Source organism: Haplochromis burtoni, unplaced genomic scaffold, assembly GCF_018398535.1.
Source record: "Haplochromis burtoni strain Fernald_Lab_line unplaced genomic scaffold, NCSU_Asbu1 Contig_112, whole genome shotgun sequence".
NCBI classification, from domain to species: Eukaryota; Metazoa; Chordata; class Actinopteri; order Cichliformes; family Cichlidae; genus Haplochromis; species Haplochromis burtoni.
Window position 1 is genome coordinate 483538 of NW_024582473.1, and position 12668 is coordinate 496205.

Sequence of the window (12668 nt, forward strand, 5' to 3'; positions counted from 1 at the left end):
ACATCTTCTGAAATGTCAAAAATCAAGATCCATTGGCAATAAATGAGAACAGTAGCGTCACTAGTTAGTAAGGTTTTACTACTCTGGACCTCATATAATGTCAGTGAGAGTGGACATCCCTCACATGCTCATCTCAGGGACAGAACCCTTACCCATCTGTTGTTCAAACCTGTTGTTTAGAAGGGGCAACCTCCCTTCAAGCCTTCAATGTGGCTTGAAGGGATCTGGGGAAGGAAACTAAAATACTTTTTTTAGACAGAAAATGAACTGAAGAGCTGTGCTGAGGTCTAACATAAGAAAATAACGTTTATTTGTTGAGATTATCATTTATTTTGAACTGTGATTCACCGAAAAATAGAGCTCACGAATGAAAATATGGCGCTGGAAAGGAGAATAATACGTGCCCTTTAAAAATAAAGCATATTCAATCAATATCTTCTACTTTCAGCTGCTTCCTTTAGGGATCATCTCAGTGGATCATCTGCCTCCATCTCACCCTAACTGTAGCATCCTCCTCTGTCACACCAACGCTCTGCATGTCCTCCTTCAGTTCATGAATCTTCTTTGTGGTCTTCCTCTTATCCTGCTGTTATTAGGAGGCCTATATTCACTATCCCTCCTTTGCACACGTCCAAAACCCTCTAAAACTTGTCTCTCTAACTTTGTGTGCAGGCTCAATATATAAATTGGTCAAATCTAAGAAAAGTTATGACTTGGCACTTGACTCTGATTTATATATAAAAATGCTGGAAAAAATAAGGTAACTGTGTAGCCCACATCTTTTTTGTGCTCATAATGCATTTTTGCTCACAAGTACAGGAGGAAACTACATGAGATTTTCAAGAATGAAAAACACATTTGAAACAACCAAAATAACCTTATCAAATTGAAACACTTTTTCCAAACAACTTTGTTATATAGCCAACTTTGAGCTTGAATATAAGAGAATATTTCAAAAGCAAAAATGCATCACTTTAATGTCTGAAATGCAGTGGAAGAGAAACGAGCATTGATTTGCTGCATGCCTTATCTGTTTTCTGATAATTCAGTGGAAAAAAGAGATTATAGCAACTGAATGATCTGCCTTTTACTTATATTTTGATAACAGGCTTATTCCTCTAGCTTTAATTTCTTTCATGGTCGAATAATTGGCAAATATAAAATATCAGATTCTATTTACTCAAAGAATTAAAACCATGATATTGCTGAGTGAGTCAGGGCTATATGTATATACGTAGCTTGTACCAATCAACTTTTACCATTTGCTGATGACATGAGCCACATGCTCAGTCCTGATAATCATGATGTCATAAAAATAAGATTTTCCCAACACCAACTTAGAGCAAAACACGTTGCGACAAAATATCATTGATTTGGAAACTTGAACAACTGTTGTTTTCACAAAGGAGATTTGCCAGAAAACTTCCAATTGCCAGAGTTTTCAACAAACCCACAGGCATCACATCCTGTCACCACGGCAACTCTTCTGATGGTCTAATTCACACATCTCTGGAATTACTCAGTTCTGTGTTTCAGCCAGTGATGTTGTTGACAATAAGACATCGCTCTCTCTGAGACAGTCCAAGGAACCCACAGCCCATCACACCCAAATCAAACAAAGCTTACTGCTCCAAGTTTACATAGAATTTGAATTTTTAATTCTAGTTTGAGTTTCTTTTGAAGTTGATTTGGTTATTTTTTTTAACTGTTTCTCAGCCCTGAAATTTTTATGTTGCAATGATTTTTCAGTGAGCTTTAGTGATTTCCCCCGCCGACACAGCAAAAAGCTGTCACTACAACTTTTCATGTATGACATGTAGTTATTTGAGCCGCAAGCCGTAGTTTCTGTAACTTTTAAGGTTTTCGTCTTCTTCTTTTGGTGGTAATATTTCCATCCTTTGAACCAAAAAGCAAAGCTCCTAATCTACCCACATAAACTATCATCAACTATCAAAAGAAAACTCACAGCACTAAAGCACTCGTCGTTTCGAAATGATCTTCAAACCTCAGTAAATGAAAACTCTTGGCTTTACAGGGTTTTGTTTATATCTTGAGACTGTAGTAAACATGACTTGATTGCATTTCTTTTTTTGTAGGGAAACTGTCAAATCATATCAGATTACTTTAATAATGGTGAGCCACCCACATTTCCCCTCCTTTTCCGCATCTTCAAAGCATCATCCAGACTCAACTGCTGCATGTTATGAAGAGAGCTCTGAGGAGAAAGGTTTTCATATTTCTGCCTTGTTAGGACTTTTATCTTTCAATAGAGTGAGGAGCCTGTATACTAATAACTGTGGATGTAGGATATGTGTTTGCGTATGTGTGTGTTTGTCTGTTTTCCACACCAGGTCACTAAGGTCCTTCTGTAGCTCTGATGAGCTCAGCCTGAATCTGTTCTTTAATCTTTACGAACTCCTGAAAAAAATATTTTAGTGTTGGGAGACGTTTCCCCCGAGAGCTGAGCTAGACAGAGAGATGGATAGCGATGAGAGAAAGTGAGTGTGCATGGGGGAAGATGGGGGGTTGATCACTTTGTTGATCAGGTTTACACTTAAACATCTCCCTCCTCTCTCCAATTCTGCCCTTCAGCCATCTGTTCATCACATTGTCACCTCACATTGACCTCCTGCCTGATCTTTCCATCAGTATTCCAAAGCCGTTAGTGGAAGGACTCCAGGAAGGGGATGAGGCCACAATTCATCTGCTTTCTCAGTGATGGCACGAGTCTGACTGCACTGAATCTGTTTGACAGCAGAGTTTAAACTCTTGTGTCCTGATTCTCTGAGAAACGAGAGAAAATGCTTTTTCACTGATTATAAAACTAGACTATTTAAAGTATGGCCAGCCTTTAAAAACACAGTTCTTGTTAACGTTGGGGTTCTCAGAATACTAAAACAAATACATTCATAGAAAAAGAAATTGATCATTTCTAGATTGATTCTTGCTTTGCCTGCTGTGAGGCCCAAACATGTTGGTGGGTTTATTCAACCTTCACACTTGTCCCTGATTCCTGCTGGACTGTTTGACCTCACATGGGGTTTTGGACCCCCGTGTGTTTAGCCAGCACCACAGGCAGGCAGTGGTGAATCCTGACATCACAATAACTCCCCGTATTCACGACTTGTATTAACAAGTTTTCGGTATAGGCTGCTACTGCAATTAGATGGACTGCAAATAATTCCCATTCAGAAATTTATAGTAAAAAATGGTTTATATAGTTCCTTTTGGTTATTCCCTGAGTTCACCAGATCCACCATAGTGCAGTCAAGGATCGTCTTCAGTTACGATCCTCGCTGTAATGTGCTTCATGTAACACACAGCTCAAAAACAACACTTAATTTCTCATTAATACAATGGGCATTTAAATTGGCCAGAGGTCCCCATAAAACATAATGATGGCATTAGAGTTGTGGAGTTAAGTGTATGAAATGAACTTACCCACTTTGACATGCCCTCCAGCGTTTTTCTTACCCTTTAAATTACTAAGTTGAACTCAATTTACAGACATGTTTTTTGCTTTCACTTCCACTTTAAACAAACCAACAAATGCAGCCTTATATAATTAAAAATTGATTCCTGGTGCACCCAATGCGATTCATAGTCGCTTATCTGCAAACTGTAACATAATTACTCTTGTACAAAACGATGTTTCGTCAAACGTTTAATAAAAGAGAACAAGCACTGAATGGTTAATTCATATTTTTATGGATTCGCTCTCATCCTTGTTCATCAATTAACAGCTTCCTATTTGCAAACATAAATGCATCATTATGTAACTTATGCCTTACATTTTATTGGATTGTTTCCTGCACATACACAGTTTTTGCTTATAGTTGAATAAATGCTCAGAGTAGAACTGAACAGGATAATTGATTCTTGATCTTTTCATCTAAGTTGAGTTTCCTCTCCTTACTTCTGTGTTGTTTGTTATTGTTCTATCGAGCATTTATCATGCAGTGAAATTGATATTTTTGTGTGAACAGTTGCACAGTTGTATGTATTGGTTTTGCCACCTGGGGCTCTCCCCACATGAATCGAAACAGCATACCAAAGATTCAGCGGGGAGCGCCAACGAAAGCCTCCCAGAAGAAGAGTGAGCAGACATTAGAAGTATGATTAATAAGAAACCTGAAGAGAAGAGAGATGAAGGAAAAGGAAATGCCAGACAGGAGTATAGAAGGCTGGAAACTGTAGCAAAAATGCAGACTGTGTGCATCAGTGATTTTTTTTCTTCATTTTTTTGCTTAAAGGTCAGCGGATGTGTAACCCATAAGTAAAACTTTCTCACTAACAGAAATGCTCACTTCTGCAGTATTCACAAGTGCCAGTGTGGTGTTAGAATCATCTTTCAATGAGCCACACGGAAGGAAGAAGGCAGACTGCCCCTAATTTCAAAAGGTGTTAAACACAACCTGCACAAAGGTGACGTAAAAACCTGAGAACAAAGAAAAGCCAAAGAAAAACAAGAGAAATGACAAATAGGAAGCCTGAACTAAACTCAATGGGGAATGCAAAAATAAGAGGTAGTTCAGTAGACAGCCTATGGGGCTGCAGGGAACGGACAAAAAACGCACTAGGAAGAGAAAGGTAATAAAGAAGACTTCAAAATAAAACTGGAAGTAGCCTGAAAGGGAGCCAAGAATGAACAAAGACCCAACATGGAAGACAAGAGAAGGAAAAAACCTTCAGCAACATAAAGGGAGAAAGAGACTGTTGATCATTAGAAAGGCCGTAACATAATTGCTGCAGGAGTCCAGACTTAAAAGGTCACTCCCATTAAAAAAAATTAAAATGTTTTATTCACGTAAAACGTATGACAAAGACCGACACTATTGTGCCACCTGCCTGTAAGGCGTGTTAATAATTGTGGTACGCAAAGAACAGCAGAACTACACGTGTTAACTAAACAGGTGACGTTGAAAAAATGTCATCATTCAGCTACCGACAGTAGTTTTAGCTTTTTGCATAAATTGTCCAGCAGATACGTTGCAACAGTTTTCATCCGGTGCCTATAGTGTGTATTCTACCATATAGCCCCTATTTGTACACTGCTGGAATGTTGTATTTGGTAATCTTTGACCTTTTTAGGACCGGCGGGAAAAGCAGCAACAGTGTTACAACTTGTTTCCACCCACACATCTCTAGTGCTCTTTTCTGAGCTTGCACTGGCCTGAAATTGACAAAATTTCGCAACTAAATTGAATAAACATGCAGACTTGATTGCACTGAAGATGTACGTCTAGTAGAGGGAGGATATTATAAAGTGAGGAAAGTGTAGCTGGAGGCAAGTTAAAATGTATCTTTTCATATTATCAGATATATTGTTGTTTATACATCTAACCAACTGATAATTAATGCCAGTCAAACTATTAACACATTTACTTTAAATCTGTCAAGGGCACCTAAATAATAGTCAGCATATTTCACTTTTGTTTTTCAATTTCATGCCCAGGCAGTCAACCCGTGTTGCAGGGTATATTGCACCATTCAGCCTGTGTAAGATTTATAGGAGCAATATAACCGATAACTCCTACTTAATATCGCCCGTCCCTCCTCTGTCTCCACCGTCACTGTTGTTCAGCTCACTTTCTTTCGGTTTATGTCTCTCTACAATATGAGGTGGAGTCGCTGTGAAATTCCTGCTACTGTGAGACATTATTTAGGATAATAATGGGTGTATGCTGTGTAATTGCATAATATCTGCAGAACCTTAGGCTTCATGACTGAAGCTTGATTACCTCCGTGTGTAGGGGGGAAGCTTGTATAATTTCAGTCCCATAATGCACAATCAAGTTGGTTCATTTTCTCAGGACAATCTATGCAATCAACATGTGTTGCTTTTTTATGAGGTTCTTGACGTGTGTGATTTTTGGCCTTTGAAAATCATATTTGTGGGGCTGTGGGGGTATTTGAACACACACACAAAACAAATCTTTTTTTGTTTTTCTCAAATTCTACACCACTTCTCTGTGTCTCTGTTGAAGCCTCGCTGGAGAGTACAAAACTATCCCTGGTTAGGAAGAGGTTAATGCAAAGCAGTAACATACCGTCCATTCGTTTTCTGCTAGACCTTTTTGTATGAAAGAGGTATGAAAAATGGCTGCATTTAGTGTCAACGTTATGGATATCGAGTGGAAAGGTTAGAGGGAAAAAATCCAAATCCCCAAATTGAAACCTGAATACCTACCTAACGAGCAGATATTAAAACCAAGACCCTAAAATCAGACATTAAAGAAAAGACCCACAAACTTAATGCAAGTAATTACATTTTATAATTTAAAAGCCTCTGCATCCGATTGACACAATTTCCATTAAAATGTAGTCGTTCTGGGTTTTTTTAGTCAGAGAAAAATTATGAAGCTTATAACTTATAACTAATCCAGTGATTTATTTTATGTGCAAGCAATACAAACATGAATTACTGAAAAAGCACTGCAAAGTCACAGGACTCAAGATCATCAAGGCAGTTCTCATTCTTTTTCCTGTCCTTCAAAATTTGACCAGGAAGATTTTCTGGTTTTCAGAAAATCAGAGTTACTGTAATCAAATATTTAAATGCAATTTGAAATTTGACATTGGTATTCATTACTCTGTACTTGTTAACAATGACCTTTTGTCAACAATATGCCTAATTATATATATTTTTTATTTATTTGCCTCTCAAGTCAAGGGTAGTGTGTCTTAAATGATGTGTCTCATTCTTTTTGGCAACTGGTTCCTTCGAGTACATTTATTATATGTATGTAAAGCCATTGATGAGCAAAACTATAGTGATTTAGTTAATTATATATAAATTTTATATAATACATAAACATTGTTAATTCAATTATCTGTATGTCTGGAGAGATAATCAACCTTCTTATCCTCTCATAATAAACTACATAAAGCAGTTATGCTTCTTAACTTTTTGATATCTTTTTTTGGCTTTTTCTGGCAAGTTATGCTCTTTAGAAGGGTCTTGTGAATTATTCCAGTTAATGATCACCTTGGTCAGAACAGTTTCTTTAAAATGTCACTTGCAGGTTGTGTGAGAGCTTCTTTAACCATAACCATGTGTTGATCTGTTCTGACCTGTTCCTGCCTACGAAGATGTCCTTTTATGCTGCACTGGACCATTTCACAGACCAGTAGTTTAGCTGTGTGAAAACACACCCAGTGTGAGATAGATGCCCTTCCAGAGACCAAGACATTGGAAAAGTAAGTTTAGCGAGTTTTATTGGGAAGAACAAGTTTATCAAGGATAAAACGTGTCTTAACTCGTAGTTTGCAAATGTAATTGCAGCAGCTTGGTGTTCGTGATAGTCAATTTTTCATCTATGAAAAGCTGTACTAAATATATAAGAGCATAGGAATGATTTCAAACTCTATATAACTGTTGCAAATCTATTGCAAAAGTGTTGTAAGACCATCATGCCTTAGTGTTCCTCCAACAATTTCTTCATCCTATTTTCCTGTCCTTTTCCTCAGAGATTCAATAGCAGTGCCAGAGCACACAGAGTTTTATCTGTGCAGTGTGAGTAATGCAGTTCCTTTCTCCTAAAGAGAAATGTAAATAGTACTGGTAAAACAGCCTATTTTCACTGGGGGAGTTTCATTTTCAGCCAGTATTAGCTCATAACTTAGAACCGGGCTTCATCTAAAATCCATGGAAAGATCTATATTCCTTCTCTGACTGTAATCCCTGCTCTCTCTTCTTCATGTCCATGGGCATGATTGCTGTGATACATTTCATATTGCAGCAGGATGACTATATCATGGGGTTTGGAGAATAGGACGTTGCTCCTGTGAAAAGATGTGTACTCCCTGTCTAACCTCGGGGAGCCCATTACCCTCCCCCTTCCGCTGAAGATTAAATGGATCACGTAGTGGAAAAAACACAGCGGTCACCTATTAACCATCTACTACTCTTATTGCACTCCTCCTACAATCAAACTTTCTCTCCGTTTTCTTTCACTTTTCTTCTGCTTCTTTGCCTTTCTCACTACATGTCTCTCTGTGTCTCCAGGGCGAGTATTGTCCAGAAGAGAGTCATCTATTTCCAGGATGAAGGCTCTCTCACCGTGCAACTGTGCGAGAAAGGTAATAACAGCTGCCCATCCAGTCTTTCTTTTCATTCTTGATTGCGTATCATGTTGCTAGTGTCCTGTGCTCTACGTGTAGTTTACCCCCCCTCCGTCTTTGGAGCACATTACCTCCCTTTATTTCATACTATATTTAAAAAAATCTCAAACCAACAAAGCCAGCTGGGGAAAATTGTGAGGACAACAAATCCTGGATGTCATGGGAATTTAAAAATTGCTTTCTGTTTCACTGCAGAGTCCAGCCGTTGCTTTCATGCTACCTGTGATTTCATTGCAGAGAAAAATGGCACTCTAGCTTCCTAAAGCTCACAGCCAGCCTGATAAACACTGCGCTCTTGCGAGACAATAAGGCGTCAGGACTCTCTCAGCTCTGATGCACACATTTATTGTACAATAAAAAAAGAGAGCCTGGACGAGTGGTTTCTCAAACTTAATCTCAGGGGAATTTTACTTTCATAAAATCCTCCTTACCTCTCCGAAATCTAATTTTCCAGGCTATTATGCAAGCCAATCAAGCCGCCCTGTTTCAATTTGCTGACGTAAGTTAGGTGTTGTGAGTCATCCTGCTATAACTTAGATGTCAAGTGAGGCTTTCTTTTTTTGGTGATTCATAAATATTCAAGAAATCCCCTTGACCTACCTTTGCAAAACATTGGTCCTGGGCAAAATCTGAATATTTATAAGCCTGAGTTAAAGCTAATGTGTCATTTTAATACCGGTTTATTCCGGGGATGTAATTTTGTGTCATTCTCGGTGATTCCAAATTGTCAGTCGCCAGGTAATTTATGCAGGTGTGCATTTATATCAAACCTTGCACGTCGGTCTGTCTGTTTGTTTACTCCAGAAATGTGTTTTTTAGGATTAATCAGGGCCCTGCGTCCCGATTAACCTTAAATTTTTACACCCGAGTGTCATTTTGTTTGTGCTGTCATCGTCGCATTCTGTCTCCTCGTAGAGGGTGAAGCTACGCAAGCTCCTGCCATTGAGTGCTGTGCCTGTGGAACCGCCAAGTACAGACTCACCTTTTATGGAAACTGGTCGGAGAAAGTACATCCTAAAGATTATCCAAGTGAGTTCAGCTTCTCAACATCTTCTGACTGATGCATACATGTACACAGTGCACTGTGGTACCTGGAAATGCTCTGTAGGTCTGCATGAAAAATGTATAAAAGTATTGTAAGATGGCAGCGTGATGACAGAAACGATAAAAAAAACTGTTTGATAATTTGACATTTTGACATTTTTTTTAAGTTCAGCTCACAGTAAATAAATAAGTGAATAAATAGGTGGAAGGTGCTGGGTTTGAATCCAGTTTACATGTTCTGCTTGATAAAAATCACTTTTAGCTAGGTAGGTAGAATTAGCACTGTCTTCATCTTGATGTCTGAAATGTGGTTGATGTGTAGCCCAGATGGCAGCCACTGAGGATATGAAGTGTATAGCATTCCTATAACTCAGCTTTAGGATATGCTTGCCTTATACACTCACAACTTGGCAAGTGTAAGTACACTGGTATAGACACAACAAACAAGTCTGTGTTCTATGAAGGTTTAGATGACATACAGTGGGGCAAAAAAGTATTTAGTCAGCCACCGATTGTGCAAGTTCCCCCACCTAAAATGATGACAGAGGTCAGTAATTTGCACCAGAGGTACACTTCAACTGTGAGAGACAGAATGTGAAAAAAAAATCCATGAATCCACATGGTAGGATTTGTAAAGAATTTATTCGTAAATCAGGGTGGAAAATAAGTATTTGGTCAATAACAAAAATACAACTCAATACTTTGTAACATAACCTTTGTTGGCAATAACAGAGGTCAAACGTTTACTATAGGTCTTTACCAGGTTTGCACACACAGTAGCTGGTATTTTGGCCCATTCCTCCATGCAGATCTTCTCGAGAGCAGTGATGTTTTGGGGCTGTCGCCGAGCAACACGGACTTTCAACTCCCGCCACAGATTTTCTATGGGGTTGAGGTCTGGAGACTGGCTAGGCCACTCCAGGACTTTCAAATGCTTCTTACGGAGCCACTCCTTTGTTGCCCGGGCGGTGTGTTTTGGATCATCGTCATGTTGGAAGACCCAGCCTCGTTTCATCTTCAAAGTTCTCACTGATGGAAGGAGGTTTTGGCTCAAAATCTCACGATACATGGCCCCATTCATTCTGTCCTTAACACGGATCAGTCGTCCTGTCCCCTTGGCAGAAAAACAGCCCCATAGCATGATGTTTCCACCCCCATGCTTCACAGTAGGTATGGTGTTCTTGGGATGCAACTCAGTATTCTTCTTCCTCCAAACACGACGAGTTGAGTTTATACCAAAAGGTTCTACTTTGGTTTCATCTGACCACATGACATTCTCCCAATCCTCTGCTGTATCATCCATGTGCTCTCTGGCAAACTTCAGACGGGCCTGGACATGCACTGGCTTCAGCAGCGGAACACGTCTGGCACTGCGGGATTTGATTCCCTGCCGTTGTAGTGTGTTACTGATGGTGACCTTTGTTACTTTGGTCCCAGCTCTCTGCAGGTCATTCACCAGGTCCCCCCGTGTGGTTCTGGGATCTTTGCTCACCGTTCTCATGATCATTTTGACCCCACGGGATGAGATCTTGCGTGGAGCCCCAGATCGAGGGAGATTATCAGTGGTCTTGTATGTCTTCCATTTTCTGATGATTGCTCCCACAGTTGATTTTTTCACACCAAGCTGCTTGCCTATTGTAGATTCACTCTTCCCAGTCTGGTGCAGGTCTACAATACTTTTCCTGGTGTCCTTCGAAAGCTCTTTGGTCTTGGCCATGGCGGAGTTTGGAGTCTGACTGTTTGAGGCTGTGGACAGGTGTCTTTTATACAGATGATGAGTTCAAACAGGTGCCATTCATACAGGTAACGAGTGGGGGACAGAAAAGCTTCTTACAGAAGACGTTACAGGTCTGTGAGAGCCAGAGATTTTCCTTGTTTGAGGTGACCAAATACTTATTTTCCACCCTGATTTACGAATAAATTCTTTACAAATCCTACCATGTGATTCATGGATTTTTTTTTCACATTCTGTCTCTCACAGTTGAAGTGTACCTCTGGTGCAAATTACTGACCTCTGTCATCATTTTAAGTGGGGGAACTTGCACAATCGGTGGCTGACTAAATACTTTTTTGCCCCACTGTATGTCTATATAGTATTTGGCTTATAAAGGTTTCCTTGTGGTAAATGACGAGATTTCACTAAGTCTCTGTATACAGTCCAACAGATAACGCATGTACAACTGTAACTTAACCAATTGTGGTAACTTCTGGTAACTGAAACTGCTAGTAGAAATAAATTAAAGATGTTAAACATGAGCACAGAGTCAGGATGAGTGAATGAAAGAACTGAAACAAAAGTTTTCTTTTAAAAAAATCATAAACATGTTGTCATAAGCTTCAGTGAGTTACGAGTGTTCCTGACTTCCTGTGTTGTAGGACGTGCCAACCACTGGTCAGCTCTGATTGGTGCGTCCCACTCCAGAAGTTATGTGCTGTGGGAGTACGGAGGCTATGCCAGTGAGGGAGTCCGTCAAGTGGCTGAGTTTGGCTCCCCCATCAAGATGGAAGAAGAGATTCGACAGAAGGTAGGATTACCATCATACGGATTCTCTGTGGGTTCTCACCCACTCCGTTTTTGAAGTGTCAGTGTTATTTTCCTATCTTTTCATATGATCCTTTCCCATTATGTTGGATTAAAAGTTCTAGTGGCACGACACATCAAAAGTATAAATAAAAACCACCAATTTTAGACCATAACAGTGTATATGGTATAATCATCATTTGAGGCGTGCAGGTTCGAGGGTTATTACAACATACTGTGAGATTAATGACAGGTTGCTCGAAGAACAAGCTGAAATATTGCTCACACACACCAACACGCACGCTGAGCAAACACGCATTTTCAAAGATGAACGTGCAGCACCACAGTGACACTCCCATCTCCACATCATGTCTCGGCATTATTATCTATGATCTTTCTGCTTATTAAACCAGATGCATATTGACAGCTTTTAATGCTAGCCACTGCATGAAATCAGATTCCTTTGGAAACCATCAGCAAACTTCTTTTGACTGAACTATGCCTTTAGGGGATCGGATATTTTTGGAAGGCATTCACTGGATAGCACACTGGGAGGACGAGCTGTTGTCTCAGCTCTTCTTCTTCGTGTGTGCGTGTGTGTGTGGGAAAAGTGAAAAATAGCGCAGATAGAGAAGAGTGCATAAAAGGACACAGCTGACAGGTTTTCTTGAGCGTGCTGTGCGTGTGTGTGGTGCGTGTGTGTGTGTGTGTGTGTGTGTGTGTGTGTGTGTGTGTGTGTGTGTGTGCTTGGATGTCTGTCAATATAATATATAATTTCCTATAGCTATATGCTGGACTACCAAAAGGCATTTTTTCATACATTTATGTACTGCAATTCTTAAAGGAACAGTGATTTTTACATCTTGGGATTAGTCCCAGCAACTATAAGGTGGCGTGGAAGGATTCAACTGCAAATTGCATAGCTTCATCCTGAATTAGAATTCAACCTGCCGTCTATAAATGATATTCATTCATTCAC

At 39.6% G+C, this 12668-nt stretch overlaps 1 protein-coding gene across 1 annotated transcript in view; it reads left to right on the forward strand.

The window, feature by feature from the left end:
* spon1b (spondin 1b) overlaps nt 1-12668 on the forward strand; it is a 112808-nt gene that overhangs the window by 24563 nt on the left and 75577 nt on the right. Inside the window, exons 4-6 of the mRNA XM_005928359.3 lie at nt 8009-8082; nt 9040-9153; nt 11545-11693. Coding sequence (XP_005928421.1) covers nt 8009-8082; nt 9040-9153; nt 11545-11693 — 337 coding nt within the window. The remainder of the gene's footprint in view (nt 1-8008; nt 8083-9039; nt 9154-11544; nt 11694-12668) is intronic.